Source organism: Ctenopharyngodon idella, chromosome 11 (assembly GCF_019924925.1).
Source record: "Ctenopharyngodon idella isolate HZGC_01 chromosome 11, HZGC01, whole genome shotgun sequence".
Lineage (NCBI taxonomy): Eukaryota > Metazoa > Chordata > Actinopteri > Cypriniformes > Xenocyprididae > Ctenopharyngodon > Ctenopharyngodon idella.
The window spans coordinates 23,827,183-23,849,661 of record NC_067230.1 but is presented as its reverse complement, the minus strand read 5'-3'; the positions used below and the strand labels follow the sequence as shown (position 1 = coordinate 23,849,661).

The window sequence follows — 22,479 nt, the reverse complement described above, 5'->3', positions numbered from 1 at the left end:
TGCTTTATTAGTGATTAACTCATGCTCGCAATTGCCACACACACCTGAGTCTGCTGCTCTTTGCTGTATTGACTCTGGCTGAATCACTAACCCCTGCCAGGTATTTGGCAGGTCTTTACTCTGGGCCTGTCCCCAATCAATAACTGAGGATTCAAACTTGTCACACTTATAGATTAGGACAACCCACTGCAGTAGGAGAGAATCCTCCCTCTGTCATGCCAACTCTGAGAGCAGGGGGAGATTCTCGCCACCTTAGCCCTGAATCAGCACACTGTATCAGACACTTGAGCCAGAATGGAGGTGGAATACATAACTGACTGCAGTGGAGCCAAAATGGCCGCCACACTGCAGTCGCCTCAAGGTGGCAGTGTGGGACAGTATTTGTTTGAGTGACTTTCAAACAGCACATACAGTCCACAACCCCACGCATACCACCTTTAACAACCCAAACCTAAAGCATCTATTTGTTTACATGCTTTGCAGGTATTTGTAATAACTTCATTCTTTATTCTAAGAATGAAGATGCCAAAAGCATAATCATTTGTTGAGTCATTTGATTCTTAATGTGACACTATAACACATGAGCAAGCCTTTCCTCCACCAAAACAAGGTATTCTGGGTAATCGGAGATGTCATATGACCATGCCTATACCCAGAATGCATCCATTTAGAAAGTATTAGGCAGTGGATAGAACAAGACTTAAAGCAATAGCTCACTCAAAAATAACATTTTGTCATTATTTATTCATCCTTATATTGTATCAAACCTGCAAGCTGTTTTTTTTAACCATGGAACACAAAATGAGGCATATTGAAAAAACAACATACAGGTTTGAAACAGCATAATGGTGAGTAAATAATCACAGGTTGTAATGAAAGGGTATAAACTTTCATTTCATATGTGTGTGAGTGCGAGAGAGAGAGAGAGAGAATGAGATGAAGGACAAATGATAAGCCAACGTCAAAAACACCAATTAATGGCAAGCAACTGTCAACCTGGAGTTTTATTTTCTTGTATTCCTTTACCATATCCTTCTATATCTCTTGTTCTTTGTATCTCTCCACATCTCTTGTGGTCTCTCTTTTTCACTCACTTTGTCAGACTCAACAAATGGAGGCCCAAATGATAAACAGCTTGACAGCTGGAGTCTGTCCAAGGCAGCTTAGTGCTGATGGAGGAAAGGAAAGGAAGGAAAGGAAAGGAAAGGAAAGGAAAGGAAAGGAAAGGAAAGGAAAGGAAAGGAAAGGAAAGGAAAGGGGATTGGATGGGGAAGAATTGTTTTGAGGAATGAGAACAGGGAGAGACACAGGACAGAAACAGGGTTGATAGGGTGGAGAGGGTTCATTTAGATTAGGGTCAGGGGAGGGGAATGAAAACTGGGCGTTACGTGTGGAGTGATTTTTAACTCAAAGCAGGATTTAAACATATCAGGCCATGTGTATTTGAACATACTAGACGGTCTGATATGTTTCACTACAGGCATTCAGCTAACACACAGTCATCCATATCAGCATACATGTGTCTTTTCTTGGCAAATATTTAAGTAAGTAGAGGGGGGGAAAATTGCTCCAGTTACTCCATCACAGTATCACATGATCCTTCAGAAATCATTCCAATATGCTGATTTGGTGCTCAAGAAACATTTCTTATTATTATTCATGTTGAAGACAGTTGCGCTGCTTAATATTTCTGTGGAAACAGTGATACATTTTTTCCAGGATCCTTTTATAAAGAGAAAGTTCAAAAGAACAGAATTTATTTGAAATAGAAATATTTTGTAACATTAAAAAATGTCTTTACTCTTACTTTTGATCTATTTAGTTCCTGACGAATAACAGTATTATTATTTTTTTTTTTTTTCAAAAAAAAAAAAAAATAATAAATAAAAAAATAAATATTGATCAAATTTTTGAACGGTAGAGTGTATTATTATTTTTTAAAATACAATAAAATTAGCTTAAATCTCAAATCTGCATATTAAATTTGAGGCCAGCGCATGTATGCTGATAGTTTGACTGATGTAAATAATCATGTCCACCTTCCTCAGTCCCTGATTTTTATTGCTTGTTGGGGCCAATGTTGCTTGTAAAGGAGTTTGGATAGCAAAGTGTTAACAATGACAAAACAGTTTGACGAACAGTGAAGCTAATGACAGCTTCAAGACAAATTCAAAAGGCTGTTGGTTAGTTAGCGAGTTTCTATTTAGAATGGATTTTTCAGATTTACTAGCAGCATGTAAATTGAAGATGATTATTTCTTTTAAGTTCACGTTATGATGTTGGCTAAATGTGCAACAGGAAATATTATTTGAACTGAATATTATGCAATAATGTAAACACGTGCAATAACACAATCAACAGATAGATGCCTATATCAAATCGAAATAGATCTGAAACTATTCATGAGATATTTATTTACTAACCTATTACTTTGCTAAAAATACAACTATTCCAATGCCTTGTTTAAAAGTGTGAAAACACTTTTAATGCCACAAAGGCTAGTGTTATGACACCCAGCAATCCACCACATATAAAAAACTTGTTTCTTGTATACAAATATCTGGCCTATATGGGGCTGAGGAGGATGTACACATACTAGATCATACATGCACAACAGACACAAGAATATTCAAAAAGGGCTTAACAAGAGTAAAAATCAATCCACGCTCAGAGCCCCATCAGCAGTGTTCACTCGCTCTCCTTTTTTAGTGACTAGCTGATCTTCCCATTCTCTTTATATCCCCAGGCTGCTGCTCCCCCAGGCCGTGCAAAGGAATGAAACCAGAGTACCTGTGGACGGACGGGCTCTTGCTGATCCACACATGGAAACCGCCTGGGCACTAAAGGGCTACAGGTGCCTGGAGACCCCTCACCCCCACATGGCCCCAAAGGGCTCAAAACTACCCTTCTCAGCAGGGGGAATATGTGAGGGGACAAGGTTATGGTGATTACTTGGCTGGTGGAGTAATGACGGATGGAAAAGAGCCCTGATACTCCAACAAAACAAACATTTTGCTTATGTTTAACCAATTGTGTAGATTACATATCATGGTAGAGTTTTTTAAAAAATCCTTTAACTCACTAAATAAATAAATGAATGTATAAGTAAAAGTAGATTAGATTTATTTATTTATTAGATTTTCTTAAATGTAAAAATCCTTTTTTTAGTTTTACATTAAAGCCGCGTTTCCTGGGGCCACCACCACCCGGTGGCCTTAGGACAACAGTGAATAGTGGGTGACATGCATGTAAGCGAGTGAATACAGTTGAAATATGTCATTTCGACGTGCCACACTTCCTGCTGCCAACAGGTGGCACTGTGACTATTACTGAATATTGCCATGTAGATGTCTTCAGGCTAAGACTATTATCAATCATGTGAAGTTTGGAGCAGATCAGACATTGTTTGCCTGAGTTACAACAACTTCCTGTTTTGTGGCGTTAATCGCAAACATTAGCACTTAGCCACGTGTTGCATGATTTAACGTGTTTCTAATATGTTTGGTACTTTGTGGCATATTTAAATGTGTTTCTGGGAGTGAATTATTGTGCAAAGCATGCCATTTCCTGTTGTCAGCAGGTGGCGCTATGACTAACTGAATATTGGAATAGAGATGTCTTCAGGCCAGGACTCTTATCACACATGTGAAGTTTGGGGCAGATCTGACACTGTAGTTTACAACAGCTTCCTCCTTCATGGTGAAACATCCGAATTTGTCAGGCCGCCACAGACACGCCCTTCAGTGAAAACTCAAGATCTTTGAAATGTAACAGTGCTAAGGCCTTAAGATTAGACTAACCAAATATTATGTTGATCTGATTAAATCTCTATGAGGAGTTAACCACAGTGTAAAACATGTAATTTCCTGTTGCCCGCAGGTGGCGCTATGACTGTAACTGAATATTGCATTGTAGACGTCTTCAGGTCAGGACTCTAATGAATCGTGAAGTTTGGGGCAGATCAGTCATTGTATGCCCAAGTTACAACAACTTCCTGTTTCATGGCGAAACATCGAAATTTGTCAGGCCGCCACGGACACGCCCTTCAATGAAAAGTCAAGATCTTCGCAATTTAACGTCACAAAGGCCTTTAGATTAGACCGATCAAATATGACCTTGATCTGATTAAAACCTCTAGGAGGAGTTTGTTAAAGTACAACGTGTGGAAATGGCAAAAACTCCAAAAAATTTTGCAGAGAAAACTCAAAATATCTCACTTCCTGTTGGGTTTTCAGATTTTGCACCCAGGGACTTTTTTGTAGGTATTGGGCTGTTACATGTGTCTATTGAATTTCATACCTGTACGTGAAACGTAGCGCGAAGGGCGCTTAATTGAAATTTTGTAGGTGTCGCTATCGAGCCATTTTGCCACACCTAATTCAGAAACCCATATCAGACGTAAATTTTCACCACTTCTGACGTGTGTGCAAAGTTTCATGAGTTTTCGAGCATGTTTAGGCCCTCAAAAATGCGATTCATTTCGGAGAAGAAGAATTGACTGAGCAATTACAATAGAGTCCTCACACCATCGGTGCTCGGCCCCTAAATAAATTAAAAATAAATTTAAAAAAGAATAAAAATAATAAATAAAAATAAATTTATTAGTAAAGGTAGTTTAGATTTATTTGAAAGTAAAAATGTTTTCTAGTTTTACATTGTGTGTCATATGAGTACCTTAGTCTCAGATATTTATCCTAAATCCTTTATCCTATAAAAAAGACACAAACGACAGTTATAGACATAAAAAATGAATGTGCTATAAAATAAATGTGGATCTTATAGTCCACATAATTGGCCTTAGAAGAATTTAATGAGAAATACTTCAGTATGTTTTGAAATCTCTAACTGTGGTATCTTGGGAAAACTGAGAATAGCTTGGGGACAATGTTAAGATCTCTTCTGGAACTCACATGTGAGATTAGCGTTGAATTTTTTGAGACACAAATCTGATATTTGAGCAAAATTCTCCATTTGCTCCATTTGGATCATTTCACTAAAATCCCATTTGTGCATTTGTTGGTTTTGACTGGAGTTGTTTCAGAGTTTATGGATTGATGGAAGTCACGGTTAAGGAATGAAACAAAGAAAAGCTGTTTTAGCACCAGGAGGAAGGATAGACTCTGAGATGATATACAGGATGAATGGTGAGAAACGAAAGACAGGCGGACAAACAGAAGTGTCGGACACACAGTATAATAGAGGGAAGAAGTTTGTGTGCATCACATGGTACTAATGGCAGGAGTTGATTAGGGGTATAGGCCAAGAAGAAAGCTGGGGGAGCTGATTGGTCAGAGAGACAGACACGCCGGTCCTGACAGAAAGTGAGTTTTTGTGTGAGCGTGAGTGTTTGTAAACAGAGAAAGATATTCATCTTAGTGGCTGATTGAGTGAGACAGAATGCAAAGTGACAAAAAAATAGAAATAGAGAGCTGAGAAGAAGAGCGTTCTGACAGGAGAAGAAAAGAGGAAGAGACCAAGAGAGAAAGGGGCAGAAAGTGTTAAAGAGGCTCCAGGGTGGCAGTGGGGCAACAGGGAGGCAAAAGAGAAGATAAGGGGCAGCAGGCAGCACTGTGGGTTAGGAAAAGGTGGAGTAAAGGGCACTTACGTGAAGGCAAAGGCTACCAGGGCACCACTAACCACTACAAAGTCCAGAAAGTTCCAGAGGTCACGAAAATATGAGCCCTCATGCAAAACCAAGCCTAACACAACCATCTGAAACACAGAGCAGAGGATTAAAGCAAAGAGATAAAATGACACACTAAAAAGCAACCACATAAATCATCTCGTGCACACTTTACCTTGATGAGCATCTCAAAGGTAAACACACCAGTGAATACATAGTCAAAGTAACGCAAAACCTGGAAAAAGAAAGCAAATGCATTGAACATGTTTGCCATCAAATGCAGTCTATATGAGAACAAAACAAATCACATCATGTTAATCTGAAAAACATCAAGCCAAGGCACTCAAGGATTATAAAAACGAGGCTTTTTATATTTTTCCTAAAAATCCTCAAGTGCCTTGGCTTGATATGTTTTTGAGTTGAACTATCCCTATGCCCAAAGAGCACCGGGATATGGATTTTCCACCCCGCACAGCACTTTTTGCATTCCTTCTTTCATGTTAATCTGAGTTTTTGTCCTAACTAGCTGTTTGGACTGTTTGTTTCTTGGGTAGCTCAGTCCACAGTGAAATCTCATTGGTCCAAAATACTGCACCACAAAGATTTATGTTAAACATCTAAAATTGTTCTGGTTGGCAGTAGTTTCCATGTGGGAAAAAAATTATTTAATAAAAAATTCAAAAAGATTTATTAGTGAAAGTAAATTCCATTATTTGAAAGTACAAATGTGTTTTGTTTCACGTTATGTCATGTAAGTCATTTTGCCTCAAATATTTCTCCTAAACTTCCTTTGGAGAAATAAAAATAGACAAAAATAAGACAAATATTGACATACATGTGCTATAAAATAAATATGGATGTTATAGGCCATATAATTTGGCCTTGGCAGAATTTGATGAGAAATGTTAGAGTCCATATTGAAATCTTGGTCATACTTTATATTAGGTGTTCTTAACTTCTATGTACTTGCATCAAAAAATTTGTACAATGTACTTATTGTGTCCATGTTGTATTTCAAAAACAATTGTGCTGCTACTGAGGTGGGATACGGATAAGGTTAGGGACAGGATTGGTGGTATGGGTAGGTTTAAGGGTAGGTTAAGGAGTATAGGAAGGGTCAATAGTGTAATTAAAGATGTAATTACAGAAATTAATTACATATGTTACAGTATGTACACTGTACGTACATTGTACCAAATTAATTGTTTTTAAATGTACGTACATAGTACTTAAGGACACCTAATATAAAGTGGGACTTAAATCTTGTGGTAAACTGAGCACAGCTTGAGACAATGTTAAGATCTCTTTTGAAACTCATTGGTCCAAAATACTGCACCATATAGATGTATGTTAAAATATCTAAAATTGTTCTGGTTGGTGGTATTTTCAAGTGGGCAGAACATTACTTCTAGAAAGGTTAGAAAGTTGGAACACAAAAAAATATTCAGAACGTTAGTCTTACGTTGTTTCGAGGTGATTCTGGAGACACGGGATCTTCAGCCGCTAATGCAATACTGCTCATAGCGATGACTGACAGAATACACATCTCGAAATAACGTAGCGTCAGTATGTAGTGACAGCATCTCCGGAACCTGAAAGCTCACATTGGTTATGATAAATAACATTTACTTTGCTCACATGCACTTTCACACATTTTTCACACACACACTTACGGGTTGGTTGTGGATAGAATGAAACATGAACTAAATGGGGGAATGGGTTTGGGTCCGTCTTCGTCACCACCATTGTCTTCCTCCTCTTCTTTCTTCTCTCCTTCTTTAGCTGGCTCTGTGTTGGCATTTTTGTTCACTGTACAATGAATGGGAAGGGAAACATGGGAATGAAGAAGTGCTCAGAAATCCACAAACATAATCAAGTATTAAATAGTCCAACATCAGTTTTTAAACATTAATCATTTTCTGACCATAAATGCATAATCTTACTTATACATAGGCTTGCACAGAATCTGTGCCCTTAGAATTCTGCAAAAAAAAATTCTGTTTCTCCTTATAATAAATATCTAGTTCAGTCATAAAACTCTAGAGGGCACAGGCTGATAGGTCCTTTACCTATACAGTCTGCAAGCAATCACATCTTTACTGCATGGCACAAGCTGATTGGACTCTGCTGATCCTGCAGCCAATGAGATTGCTTGATTAACATTTAAAAAGTCTGGTTCATTGTTTGCTGTAAGCTAGTCCTGCAACGCACACTCAGAGTTTCTCTAAAAACCCTCCACCTTTCCCAGCTCCACCTGTCTAGATCTGCTACAGGATTTATGTCTGTCTATTTATGCAGCAGCAGCATAACTTACATACTCACAGCAGCTTATCTGTCCATAATTGCTCTGCAGCAGCAATAATCAACAGCAGCAGCAGTGTAGCAGATCTAGTCCGCCAAGACCAAAAAACATTAACATCGCCATATTCATGAACATGCTAAAACTATTTTGAGACTATTTGCTATTTTTTATAATAACTGTAATTATTAAAAAAAAATATATATATATTTTTTATAATTGCAATTTTTATATTTAAATTTTTATTCTGTGGAAATAAAAAAAAAAAAAAAATTAAATAAATAAAACGTATTTTTGGTTAATTTAAAAATGTTTTCAGCAGCCAATCTCAAGCAACATTTAACACATTTGACCACATTTAAATCCAGTTTTTTCATTTTAAAATCAATGCAATAAAATGTGAACAAAGGTGCGTAGATGTGGGACAAAGATTTACAAAGATAGTTCACACACACAAAAAAATGAAAATGTATTCACTCTCATGTTGTTGTAAAAGTGTATTACATTATATTTGAAAGAAATCTTTCAACAGTTTTTGGCCATAAAATGAAAGTCAATGGGGTAAAAAACAATACTGGACTATTGATTTGTATTGTATGAATATTAAAAATGATTAAAATATCTTCTTTTGCATTTTACAGGAGAAAAAAAGTCATTTATGCTTGGGAAGATATGAAGGTGTGTATTTTCATTTTTGGGTAAACTGTCCTGTTAAATACTCCTAAAGATGTAATCACACATGCACATGCACATCCCTCACCTTGTAACTTGGCGTTGAATGAGGGGTAAATCGGGGGCATATCTATGGCAGTGTGGTCGAGTTTGCTGGGGGTTTTGGTGGAGTCTGTCAGAATGAGACTGCTGTCATGGAAATCTGGTCCTCGCAGGTTCAGCAGGTTATTGGCCTGCTCTGGGTCACAGTAGGGGTCATAAAGATCGGGATCAGGGTCATGGATGGCCATCTTGCTACTGTTTCGCAGGTTGTCTAGATCCTCACTGTACTGGCTCTCCGTGTGTGGAAGACCTGGCTGAATTGGACGAGCCGTCGACAAACTAGCCTCTCTTAAAATACATAAATAAATAAAAACGGGGAAGAGAGGTTAATGAAAGTAATGAAATTTTTTTTATGGCTTTAGTTTTAGTTAACGATGATAACAATGATTTGAATCTGAAGTTTAGATCAGTGAAGAAGTGAATGTAACAACACTATTAATGTTTAAAGATTAATTTCAGTCGATTCATTTAGATGATTCTTGTAAAAGATTCACTGATCAAATTAATGACTCACTGATTCAGTTCAATTCATCAAATTCCTGTGCAGTTTCAAATGAACACAGACACACATATTGAGCACACTCACTTTCTAGCTTGATGCTGTCGACTCCGTTCCCTATCCCTCCTTCCATCTCCATCCCCATGGTTTCCATGGCGATGCCTCCTCTGCCTCTTCTCTTGGCCCTCCTCCCCATCTCCTCCTGTCTCTCCTCTGCTGTGGTGTTCTCTGTGTCTTCTTCCTCTTTCTCCTCCATCTTCATCCCTCCTTCTGTGCTGGTGGTGTCGGGGTCGCCTGTGTTCCCCTGTGCCCTCCACGTCCTCGCCTCCTCTCTGGGCATATTCGCACCCTGTCTCACCCAGGTCTGGGTGGTGTAGGGACTGGCGGCTGGAGTGGGTATGATGGTGGTGGTGATGATGATGACTGTGATGGTGATGGTATCGGGGCTGGTGCTGCAGGTATTCTTCACCCCTCTGCTGGTTCAGCTCCTGGGGGTTTGGTTCACCCGGTCGGGGCTTGTTGGTATTGTTGTTGCGGTTCTCCTGAGGATTAACAACTAGTGGGCGGTCCAAGTGGGTCTTCATGTCAGGACGGTTGCGGTAGTTCATCTAGAGATAAAAAAAGTAGATTTGATCAATTAAAAAAATTAAAAATTTCCTAAGAAAAAGAGTAGTCAACATGAAATTAAAATTGACCCATTTACGTTCTTAATTTGTTGAACTGGGAAAGCAACGATATTAAAATGATGGTCGATATGAAATTACTATTTACATCTAATGTTAAATTCTATATAATTTTGACATGCAGGAAAAAAATAGGCTAAATTGTGCGCACAATTTACTCATTTGTTCCCTCGATTTGCTAAAACATGCACATGATTTAGCAAATAGAGGGAACGAAATAGTAAATCGTGCGCACGATTTAGCAAATAGAGGGAACGAAATAGTAAATCGTGCGCACGATTTAGCAAATAGAGGGAACGAAATAGTAAATCGTGCGCATGATTTAGCAAATAGAGGGAACGAAATAGTAAATCATGCGCACGTTAGCAAATAGAGGGAACAAAATAGTAAATCGTGCACACAATTTAGCAAATCGAGGGAACAAAATAGTAAATTGTGCGCACGATTTAGCAAATTGAGGAAACAGAATAGTAAATCGTGCACACGATTTAGCAAATTGAGGAAACAAAATAGTAAATTGTGCGCACAATTTAGCAAATTGAGGAAACAAAATAGTAAATCTTGCATACGATTTAGAAAACTGGGGGAACGAATTAGTAAGCGTGTGCACGATTTAGAAAATAGAGGAAACGGAATAATAAATTGTGTGCACGATTTAGCAAATACAGGGAATGAAATAGTAAATCTTGCACACGATTTAGAAAACTGGGGGAACGAATTAGTAATCGTGCGCACGATTTAGCAAATAGAGGGAATGGAATAGTAAAAAACCTCAAAAAACATTTATTATTATTGTCATTGTTGAAAACAGTTGTGCTGCTTAATATTTTTGTGGAAACAATATTTTTTCAGGATTCTTTGATGAAAATAAAGTTCAAAAGAACAAAAAAAGTTATTTTTCTTTCTTTCTTTTTTTCAAAAAACAAAAACGTCATCATCACAGCACCATCACTTTTCATTCAGGATCTATGAATTGTCTCTGACCTTCCAGTGATCTTCTGCATCAAGTTCATTGTAAAGTGCCTCTCTGCTGGTCATCAGGTTCTGTCTGCGAATCTCGCTTGTGCGCTGTTCCCACACCGACTTAGAACCTTTCGAGTTCTTCTGCTGCTCTTTACTACAGAATGAAGAAATAGAGACGGACAGAAACAGAGAATGATTTTAACCAAGGGAGGAAGAAAAGCCTAGGTTTTCTTCCACTAAAGCACCTATGAGCGATGACCCAGGGTGAAAGGAAATGATAGTCTCCCTTAGTCCCCAGCAAGAGAACATGGATGTGGCTCATGAATTCTGTGAAGGGGGGGGGGGATGACATACTGAACAATGGCACTGAGCACCGAGACATGTTCAGACAGACAGACAGAGAGAGGAAGGCAGAGATGGATCGAGACTAAAACAGCGATACAAGCAGCCCTGTGCTTGCAGTGCTGCTGTGGAGAAGACAGTGTGTGTCATCACAGCCAATGATACCTCAGCCTCAGTGTTACAACACAAAACTGCAGCTACAGCAGCTGGTAACATAAAAAAAAAACATCCATACAAAACATGAGGAAGGTGGAAAGCAAAAGAAAAAGGGATACAGAACAAAAAAGGAGTAAGAAAATGAATAAATACCAGTCCAGTAAACTGTCTGTGGCATCGATACGTTCAGATTTTACTGTAACTCTGAGGAGAGGGGGGTGAAACAAGGAACATAAAAACAACGCTGCCACAACTATCACAGAAAATAGCTGACAAAGCGAACAGGCCTCTTAGGGTCCCATTCACTGAAAGTAACTCACTTGATTAGTCAAACAAGTTCAGGGATGACTTGGCATAAACCAGGAATTTTGCGCTTTTCAAAACAAGCGAAATATCAGACTTCTCAAACCTGCTTTCTGGCGGACTAACTATTCCAAATTCCAGGTTTGTGCCAAGTTATCCCTAAACTTATCTGATTAACCATGTAAGTCATGTTATTAACAGATTTATTCACTTAAAAATAAATAGACTAAATGTATATTTTCACTATAAGTGTGCAACCATGTCCTAACCAGACACAATAAAATGACTGTAAAATCTCATTGGTCTTAAATCTCCATGTAACTGTATTAAACATCAAATATGTTCTGCTTGATTGTGTCACGATGTTCATCATTTTTGCTTACAGTGTGGAAAGACAAATTTTATCGCTGGAAACTCGTCGCATCATGTCTGGATAGGTCATAGTTTAAGTGTTAGTTGATTGTAAAATACACACATACACACACATAAAAAAATGAAAACATATTATTAACCACTTTTAATAATTGAATGAGGAATTCAATGAGAAACCAAACATCTTAAAGTGTAACCACAAAAACACACATCACATACAGGTACCACACATACAACCGTAGTTCAACTGCAAATTTAACTCATAATATGTGTTCTGAGCCATGCCTTCAAAAAACTTGTATAGTCATATGAATTTTCATGGTATTTTTATTGTAATTTTTGGTGTTTTGTGGGGGGTTTGGCAGCCCCTGTTCACTCTCTTTGCAAAAAAATAAAGTCATATGGGTTTGGAACAACTTAAAGTTGAGTAAATGACAAATATTTCCATTTTTGGGTGAACTATCCCTAACAACAGAAACAGAAGTGGTCCTAAGGAGGTTTCATACTGTATGATCAGGCAGGTTTAAGCAAGTCTGCTGAAAAGTGAATTAGAGTGGATTTACTCAAACAAGATGATAAAGTTAAGCTGACAGGCTAAGCTAAACTCAGCTAAGCTAGGCTTTAAGCATTTAAACCAGCTTACGGTACCAGCTCAAATTCATGTGACATAAGACATGGCCTCTTACAGTAATAAAGTTAAATTGTGAACTACTGTATATTATGTCAGTTTCTGACATTAAAGTGCTAGTGCATTAGGACTTATTTGCATATATATGCATATTCATGGTATTTACGTGTCCCTGAGTGTCAGAGGTGTCTTGTAAGAATTTCACCTTTTGATCATGAATATTTATGAAAAACTAGGTATGGCTTCATTGCTTTGGTGTGAGTGTCTCTGACCTAGCTATTACTTTAGGGCACAACATTGGCAAAAATTGTCCCCTGAATTCTGTTTGTTCGATCCACGGCAGTCATTATTTTTGCAATTCACCTTTAAGAAAAGTAGAAGTCAAAAGAAACATCCCCATTTAGATAGCTAGGTAAATTCGTGTGTGTATCCGTATTTGTAAAGGTGTTGATTTTTAGTGTGTAGAGTAACTCACGCAGCAATAGAGAGGTTGGCAGCAGACAGTGGGCTCACTTCTGCCACTTCTTTCGCTTTCTGGAGAGCAATCTTTTGTGATGTGGCCTCCTCTTCCTCTTGTTCATCCTAGAAAATAGAAAAAAAGTACAGCATTGACAGCCGTTAACCATTGCACGGCATATAAAAATGAGCTAAATGGTTCTGGGGAGAAATGAATGGTGAATCTGAGACAGAAAAATTGTGATTAACCTTAGTTAGTTCCTGAGCATTGGCCAGGTTGTCCACAGCGATAGCCAAAAATACATTCAGTAGTGTGTCTGAGAGCACAGGGTTAAGAAACAACAGACAGGACTTGTGTTTTACAAAGTTTGTCATGGACCCTGTGGAAAGTGGAAAGTTCTAAATATACATGACTAGATCACTTAAAGGGGACCTATTATGCCCCTTTTCACAAGAAGTAATATAAGTCTCTGGTGTCCCCAGAATGTGTCTGTGAATTTTCAGCTCAAAATACCCCACAGGTCATTTATTATAGCTTGTCAAATTTGCCCCTATTTGAGCGTGAGCAAAAACATGCCGTTTTTGTGTGTCCCTTTAAATGCAAATGAGCTGCTGCTCCCGGCCACCTTTCCAGAAGAGGGCGGAGCTTTAACAGCTCACGCTTCAACAACAACAAAATGGAGAATCTCACACAGCCAAAATGTCAGAAATTGTCAGTAGGGGTGTTGTTATGTAGTAAAAAAAATGCTTGTGTGTTTCTATGTGATTAAAAAGGATACAGTTGCCAAAGAGTGTGAGGACAATGAAGAATACGGAGAAGATCATTCCTTTATCCACCCCTCCCTGAGACTCAATACCATCATACATCACCACGTTCCAATCCTCTCCTGTTAGAATCTGAGAAATATAAACAGGTGCTCTTGAAACACACAAACTTGGTCTATTTTATCACATAAAACAAAAGTGTATTCATATTTGATCCACACACATTTAAGCTCTTTAAATGATCTATTTTCTTTTATCCGTACGTGCCTTAGAATTATGTATATGTAGGCAGATTGCTAGGTTTTAGAAGCTATTGTCAAGCCAACATAACCTGCCTACCTGAAACACTGTCATAATGGCAGCAGGGAAAGTATCAAAGTTTGTGGGAGGAGTGCCTTGCTCAAAGTTAAACCTAGCAAAAAAAGAGAAAAAAACATCAAATAGACTTTTACAATGACAACATGCTATGCATAGTGATTGGTCATTTGTATCTGAGAAACTGATTAAGAGTTTTGGCAGCGGGGTGTAGATCTATACTGACTGTCCACCAAATAGCTGCATGCCGAGAAGAGCAAAGACCACGATGAAGAGGAAGAGAAGGAAAAGTAAACTGATAATGGACTTCATGGAGTTCAGAAGAGACACTACAAGATTACGCAAAGATGCCCAGTATCTGAAAAAGACAGAGACAGAGAAAGAAATATAGTAATTGTGAACAAACTATGACAGCTAGCATCATTTATTCCCCTGACATTTTTTAAAGGGGACCTATTATGCCCCTTTTCACAAGAAGTAATATAAGTCTCAGGTGTCCCCAGAATGTGTTTGTGAATTTTCAGCTCAAAATACCCCACAGGTTATTTAGTATGCCCCTGACGTTGCTTCCAACTCAGATTCACAAAATTTCAGTATTTTATTCAGACAAATCTATCAAATCTATTTTTTTTTTTTTTCATTTGGACTACTGCTTTGATGATGTTTTTATGACATTTTTTGTCATTATTATAGCCTGAATGCTCCAGTCTCTAATGATTTTCATTGCATGGAAAAGAGCAGCATGAACAGTGTGCATGATCTCTTTTTGTATTCCATGTTGAAAGTAGTTTGGAGCGATGTAAGGGTGAGAAAACAATTTCTGCTTGAACTATTCCTTTAATCTAAACAAACCCCAACTGAAGACATGAAAAATCAGCAGTGTAATCTTGTACTTGGTTCAAATCTCGAGAGGGAGACAACACAAAAACCAACAAAACTTTGTGATGAATGACTCAGAGATTAAATGAAAGCAACAGAACGCACTTGGTGACTTTGAAGATCCTAAGCAGTCGGAGAGCTCTTAACACGCTGATTCCAAAGGACGTCCCTGGCTTTATCATGGCCCAGAACACCTCAAATATGCTGCCAACGATGACCTGAAACACGTACACAGTCAAATCCCAAAACAAATAAGGAACACTCTGAGGACTGGCTAACAAGGACTTAAGTCTGCATCTAATGTAGGTCAGCGGCTTGTGGAGGTTAAAAACAGAGGCAGAGATAAAAAAAAAAAAAAAGAGAAAGTGAGACTTTAAATGGGCCAAGAGAGAAGGGCACTCACAGTACAGTCGAAACAGTTGAATGAGGAGTGGAAATAAGGGCGCGTCCCCAGTCCGTACATCTTAATCAGCATCTCTGACATAAAGAGGCCTAGGAAAATGAACTCAGCATAATCTGGAGAAAAAGAAAAAGAGAGATAAGAAAAGGAAACAGAAGCGAGGAAGTAGGGTGTTTATTGACACCAAAAGTAGAGGAAAGCAAAAACTATTTGAGAAGTAAAATGGACAATGGGACATAATGCTGGCCAGATTCAAAAATAGGTCTGCCACAATAACAAATGTACAAACAATCAACTCACAGAGGAAATCTGACAGTAGCTCAGGCTGATCGTAGTGTACGACGGCCACGCACAGTGTGTTGAGTCCCACCAGGCTAAGGACTGTCCAGTAGAACGCCTGAGTCTTTACCATTTTTCGAATTAAGAAGCGAAGACGGCGTTCTTTCTTGCTAAACGGAGTTCCATCACCCATTCCGCTCTTTATGCTCGCACGAGCAAAAGGCGAGCCTGGGAACATAAGCATATAGCACATTCAGATCACTTCCTCTGGCATGAACACCGTAGGATCTTTCAGTTTAAGCCATTATATGTGTTTCAAATTAAAGAACCATATTAAAGGGTTAGTTCACCCAAAAATGAAATTTCTGTCATTAATTACTCACCCTCATGTCGTTCCAAAGACCTTCGTTCATCTTCGGAACACAAATTAGGAGATCTTTGATGAAATCCGAGAGTTTTTTTTTATCCCCCATAGAAAGCAACGCAAGTACCATATTCAAGGTCCAGAAAGGTTGTAAAGACATTGTTAAAATAGTCAACGTGACTACAGTGGTTCAACCTTTATGTTACGATGCGACGAGAATACTTTTTGTGTGCAAAAACAAAAAAACAGCATAGGAGAATGACAGGGAAGAGAGGAAATTGTTTAATAAAGTCATTATTTTTGTTTTGTTTTGCACACAAAAAGTATTCTCGTCACTTCATAACATTAACGTTGAATCACTGTAATCATGTTAACTATTTTAACAATGTTTTTACTACTTTTCTGGACCTTGAATGTGGTAATTGTGTTGCTTTCTATGAAGGATTAAAAAAAAAACTCTCACATTTCATCAAAAATATCTTAATTTGTGTTCCGAAGATGAAAGAAGGTCTTACTGGCGTGGAACGACATGAGGGTGAGTAATTAATAACAGAAATTTCATTTTTGGGTGAACTAACCCTTTAAATAATCATAGTTGTCTTCCTATTTGATCTAAATGATTCTTACCAACTGTGTCTCCCATATGGTCCTCTCCTTCTTCTGGATTTAACAGGTCAGCTTTGTTTTTCTTTAACGTGGGCCTGCGACGAGATCCTGCGCAAAAACACATTCAGGGGTGCCTGAGAATTATTACTGCATTTTAGGCATTATAGTATGTTTAAATTCTCTTTCTTTAGCATGCACAAAAACAGGAACATTCATACTGTCACCGGGGCCATTGTCATCCTCAGCGAGTATGACCTCTTCTGTAAAAAGAGACACAGAGAGCATTGATAAATGCTTGATGTATTCTAAATTTTAAGCTTCCAGTATTTTTACATGCATTTTCTTTATGCAAAAACACCAACAGGTCGAAACTAATCTAAACTAATGGTTACTTTCTGCAGATAATTCAGGACATCTATACATTTGTTTATGTGTTTTATGCACAGACCTGCTTTGCAGATCCACTCCAGATATCCATTGAGTTCTCTCTCTATCTGCTGCTGACGTTTGAGCTTCAGGAACTCGCTCCTGTTCTCCACACGCTCTCTTTCTTTGGCAAACTCACTGGGGAAAAACCAGACAAATAAAAACAGACAGACAGAAAGATACCTATATAGTTAGCAACTTATAAATCAAAAACTAATATAGGAACATTGTTTTATATAAATGATGGATGGACAGAACAATAGATAGTACAACAGACACAATAAATAGAACATATAGATAGAGGTAGACATATAGATGAAGATTAATAGAAGATAGAACAAAAGAATGATCAACAGATACACAAGAAAAGATGGGTGGATGGATGGATGGATGGATGGATAGATAGATAGATGATAGATAGATAGATAGATAGATAGATAGATAGATAGATAGATAGATTGATTGATTGATTGATAGGTCTTACCCTGAGAGGACACCCAACACCAGATTAAGCATAAAGAAGGATCCTATGATGATAAGGGGAACATAGTACATCCAGTTCCAGGCACTCCCTAAGGCATCATTGCTCTGTAATACACACATATTTATCAAAATATTGTCATCTAGATCCAACGTACATTTAAAAAAATGTAATCAGTGTTAAATCATTGCCTTTAACTCTTACGTAATAAAGCATATCAGTCCAGCCCTCCATGGTGATGCACTGGAAAACAGTGAGCACGGCAAAAAGGACGTTGTCGAACTGTGTGATGCCATAGTTTGGCCCGATCCAATATTCCATACATGTCCCTTCTTCACACACTCGAGCAGGATAAAGCTCACCACAGGGCTGTTCATCAACAATCTCATCTGAATAACGTAAATGCACAGGGTTTGGTAAAAGGCATACAATTCAAAGGTCAACTGTTTTTCTTTTGTCTTTGAGAAAAGCTCACGTGTGACATTGTCGTAGCATGTGCGATGGAATTTGCCCATGTAGAACTCCAGGCCAATAATGGCAAACATAAGGATGGCCACAAATAAGAGCACGCCAATTTGCAGAAGTGGAATCATGGCCTTCATGATGGACTTCAGCACCACCTGCAGGCCTGGAGAGTAATGACATTATTGCATGTTGCGCAAAGAGTTCTGACAGACATAGATCAACGCAGACAGAAAGAACACTCACTTGGAATTCCTGACACCAATTTTAGCGGCCGCAACACTCTGACTGCTCGCAATGTCCGCAGGTCTAATTCTGACCCCACGGAGGACAGGATACTGGAAGAGAGAAGAAAATAAAACAGAGGCAAAAAACAGTTAATGCCTGTTTATTAAACCCAACAGCTTTAATCTACTATCTGCTCTTCCATTTATATTAAGTCATCTGATTATCAGGATTTTTTTTCCCCTTCTTGTACGACTTTACATCTCCTTCGAAGGGAAATTTTGTCATATCTCATTTCTGGGGACAAATGTGCGACTAAACTATAGTACAGTCACATGCATACACACTATCCTGAGAAGAGGTCAATCTCAGGTAAATAATTGATCACACACTGCTCTGTTCTCACATCACACACTGGTCTGATCATCTGATCTTTAAATGTGTGTGTGTGTGTGTGTTTGTGTGTGCGCGCCTGTGTGTCAGGTAGCAACATATTTAGTCAGGGCTGACCAAAGTTGCTGCATTCATCTTTTAAATTTATCCCACTGTTTTTATCTCTTTTTTGTCTTTTGTCCTTTAATATTTTGTTGCTTATACATTATCAATCTGATTGGCTGAGAGGTCTGTATCGTTTGTATCATTCCGCTTGAAGCGACTGTCATGGCGGCCGATCAAATCCACCGTATTTTTTACAAATACTACACTTGTTGTACCATGAACTGTAGTTTTTTTAGGTGAGAATGTAGTTGTTTAGTTCTGAAATATGTGACTCATTATTTAATCATAGCGCCTATTTTACAATTTGCTTAGACGTTTTCAGAGATGCGAGCTCCAGGCCGTCAGCAGCCATTCAGTGCTCGTGTACCCGCCGAGAACAGCTTCATCTCGGCCAGTGCTTCGGGGATTTGCTCTGTCTCTTATAGAGGTTAAACATGAGCTATAACTCATTTTGGGTACATAAAACGGGCAATCTTTGGTCTTATTAATCTATTAATTGCTCCTGAGCAAATCTAAATTGGTCTATGTTAAATTTAATAATTTAATATTAAGGCTATATTTGACTTGCATCCTTTATAGAGCACTGCTTTTGCGTTTGACTGAATTATACAATTGCGTTTATTTCATATAGTCATTTATAATGGCTATTGTTGTTAATTTAAATATTGTTGTACAATAAATATTATTTTATATAAATAATATGTTGTATTTGGTATTGAGAAAGGGTCCATTAGTGCGTAATATGGATTGAGTGAAAGTTACATTAATACGCCACTAGATGGCTGCAAACTTTACGAGTGAATGAGTCAGTCGCAAGAGACTTTTAAATTGAAAGGGACTTTTGTAAACAAAGGACGTTGTTTTAGCGCTGTTATGGAAAATTCCCTTAACTGTAAAAAGGACAAATACAAAGATCGCTTTCCTCAGCGGACATTCAAACGGATTTTTATAATGGATATAATATTATAGAGATCGACCTGAAGAATGAATGTTATATCGGACACAGGTAATGCTTGCTCAGGTGATCTCTCTCTCTCTAATACTGTACAAAATACAATGAGTTTCAATGAAGCAACTCAACATTCCTGCGTTACTAGTTCTAAGGTGACATTTTAGAATTAGTAACGGAAGCTTGGTCAAACTGTCAACTTGAGATTTGAATCCATGGCGGAAGGAAGTAGTTCTGGACAAAAGAGGGTTTTAAAGACACTCCGTTGTTATTTCTTATTTATTTACACACTCGTGCCATCAAACTGTTGCATAAATGCAATATTACACGAGTAGCCGTGTGATATGGCTGTATATCAGCACGCTGTGATTACCTACAGCCGAATCATGATATACGGCCATATCACACGGCTACTCGTGTGATATTGCCGATATATATCATATTGAAAATTTAGTTGAAAAATTGTATTCAGTATTGAGAAATGCACATAAAATGGTTAAAAATGACAGAACATTTAGATCTATATTTAAAAGAAAAAAAATCTAATAATAACACCGACACTGACACTGAATTCAGGTTTTAGCAGGCTGCCGTCCTTTCTTGCACTTTTTCCAACAGTTTTTCTTTCCCTTCTGCTGTTCCCTGTATATGCAGCGATGCCAATGTTGCTAAGAGCTCATTCATTAGTGGTTATGATATAGAGCGCCAGCCACTAGCTCGGTCAATAGGCCTTTAACTGCTCTGCCATAATATGCAGCAAACACCTACGTATGCTGAAAGAAAAGAGAGAGAATGGATGGATAGACTTAAGCGAGACTGGACAGAATGCAGCAAACTTGTCTCCTGACTCATTCTCTAATGTCTTCAGCTCTTCCTGTTAAGCCGTTCCATTGGCAAGAACACTGTGACTAATTCAATCAATGATCTGGATCATATTAGTTATATTGTGATGTCACATAGTGCAATAATGTTTTTAAAATGAGGAAGAGATGGCGCCAACCCTATATAATAGGATCTGTCTCGAATATTCACAACCAAACCTAAATTGAAGACCTGATCACAGATCAGCAAGCTGTGCCCTCTTTGAGCAAACCCAACTGAGATATTTGGATTAAACAGTCAGTAATTAATTTACATATATCTGCTGTCTCACGTAACAAATAACACCTATTTATGACCCATCTTGTGTGATTCAATAAGCCTGAGACAGATGCAAATCTACATTTGACTCTTAAAGAACTGATCAGAGATCAGGACTAAAGTGCTTCGGCTGCTGATATAAGATCAGTTTACACTTTATTTTGTGGAACAGTGGATACTTAGATGCGGGAAGGAATAAACTGCCTCCAGGTCAGGCAGTGAAAAACACTTTATGTACAGTAAGTGCAGTCAGGATAACAGAGCACAGCTGACTGCGCTGATATCCTACTACACTAAAAGGCCTGCGGTATTTTTGATGGAAGAGTGGACTGACGTGTGTGTGTGTGTGTGTGTGTGTGTGTGTTAGAGTGAGGAGTATGTGCAAGTTTGAGACAGATGGAGAGGGGAAAAGAGTGTGTGTATATCTGCAAAAGTTTGAAAAGAAAGGCTGTAGCCCCCGCGTTCGGGTTAGAGTAGAAGAGCGGCCCTGTCCACATCTATTTGGCTGATAAGAACTCTCTGTTGTGAGCTGTCAAAGAAAGTGCCTGTCATAGGAAACGGTGTTATTTTGAACACAACACTAACACTAACTGGCCAATACTGAAATAGGTACAATTTATGATTGATAAATGAAACTTTAAATTAAATTTTTATATTTTCTGAAGAACATATGTTATTATATTGTGGTTGGCCACTGAAAAACATGATTCTATGGTACTGTAGGCGGCTGTCCAGATGTTGTTATGTGATTGCTCATAAGTTCTAAGTAGTTTTTAGCACATTGCTATTTGATTGCTAGGTGGATGCTTATTGGCCCAGTCAAAAAAGCCCATCCACATTCATATACTAGACAGCTAGCTGTAAACGGCAGTTTAACTAACTTAAAGTAACCTTCAAACGGTTGCTCTGAAAAACTAGCTATAGCATCTGTAGTGGCAGCACTAAGAATCTAAAAAAATAGCATTTGCGATCACGTCAGTGTTATTTTAGTATCACTGAGAGACTGTTATAGCTTTTGGATACATTTTCATTTTTCTATTTTCCATTTTCATTTTAGTTAACGTTTTATTGCGTGTTTATATATGTTTATATAGTTTTTATTCATTTTTTTTCTGTTTAAGTTTGATTTATCTTAGTACATTAAGTTAAACTAAGCTTTTGTGAAACCTACAGATAATACTTCCGCATTTTTGTACGGACAGTCGGATCGTCAGAGGGTTATTAACAGAACGGTTATTGTAAGGGTAGGTTTATCACTGAACATTATATCATACTTTGTCTACTCTTTAAACAGCCTTATGATAGAAATAGAAGACTATGGCAATAGCTTTCTTACCTGTACGCAACGGCGTTTTGCTTTGGACGGAACTGACGGAACGACCTATGCTTGGCCGAAACACTGTTTTCATGGTCAACCAATTTGAAATGTTGACTACAAACAGAGTTTTTTCAGATCTTCAGTCGTGACGTATTTGCAATTCTCTGCATTTAGCCTCTGCCTACAACGCTCTGGATCCTTCACTGGAAACCAAAAGTAACTCACTCCCACTAAACGTTTACTCTAGCACCCAGGAACAATACAAGTCAACACC

At 38.1% G+C, this 22,479-nt stretch overlaps 1 protein-coding gene across 17 annotated transcripts in view; it reads right to left on the bottom strand.

Annotated features, from left to right (window-relative positions):
- The window catches only part of cacna1ab (calcium channel, voltage-dependent, P/Q type, alpha 1A subunit, b), a 148,039-nt gene that overhangs the window by 44,241 nt on the left and 81,319 nt on the right, over window positions 1-22,479 (bottom strand). For 13 of the 17 annotated variants that reach the window (XR_007932542.1, XM_051911928.1, XM_051911927.1 and 10 more), the window contains 23 exons: window positions 18,322-18,413; window positions 18,089-18,241; window positions 17,818-18,002; window positions 17,617-17,720; window positions 17,155-17,270; window positions 16,925-16,966; window positions 16,728-16,814; window positions 15,758-15,964; window positions 15,461-15,573; window positions 15,163-15,275; window positions 14,405-14,536; window positions 14,203-14,275; window positions 13,878-13,995; window positions 13,348-13,415; window positions 13,118-13,224; window positions 11,493-11,543; window positions 10,863-10,995; window positions 9,283-9,803; window positions 8,683-8,984; window positions 7,297-7,432; window positions 7,086-7,215; window positions 5,799-5,858; window positions 5,606-5,712 (listed from right to left, as the gene is read on the bottom strand). Coding sequence is in view for 16 of the 17 variants with exons in the window: in XM_051911928.1 (XP_051767888.1) it covers window positions 5,606-5,712; window positions 5,799-5,858; window positions 7,086-7,215; window positions 7,297-7,432; window positions 8,683-8,984; window positions 9,283-9,803; window positions 10,863-10,995; window positions 11,493-11,543; window positions 13,118-13,224; window positions 13,348-13,415; window positions 13,878-13,995; window positions 14,203-14,275; window positions 14,405-14,536; window positions 15,163-15,275; window positions 15,461-15,573; window positions 15,758-15,964; window positions 16,728-16,814; window positions 16,925-16,966; window positions 17,155-17,270; window positions 17,617-17,720; window positions 17,818-18,002; window positions 18,089-18,241; window positions 18,322-18,413 (3,150 nt within the window). In the remaining variant the exon portion in view is untranslated. The remainder of the gene's footprint in view (window positions 1-5,605; window positions 5,713-5,798; window positions 5,859-7,085; window positions 7,216-7,296; window positions 7,433-8,682; window positions 8,985-9,282; window positions 9,804-10,862; window positions 10,996-11,492; window positions 11,544-13,117; window positions 13,225-13,347; window positions 13,416-13,877; window positions 13,996-14,202; window positions 14,276-14,404; window positions 14,537-15,162; window positions 15,276-15,460; window positions 15,574-15,757; window positions 15,965-16,727; window positions 16,815-16,924; window positions 16,967-17,154; window positions 17,271-17,616; window positions 17,721-17,817; window positions 18,003-18,088; window positions 18,242-18,321; window positions 18,414-22,479) is intronic. The other 4 variants (XM_051911929.1, XM_051911921.1, XM_051911924.1 and 1 more) reach the window with 1 other exon arrangement.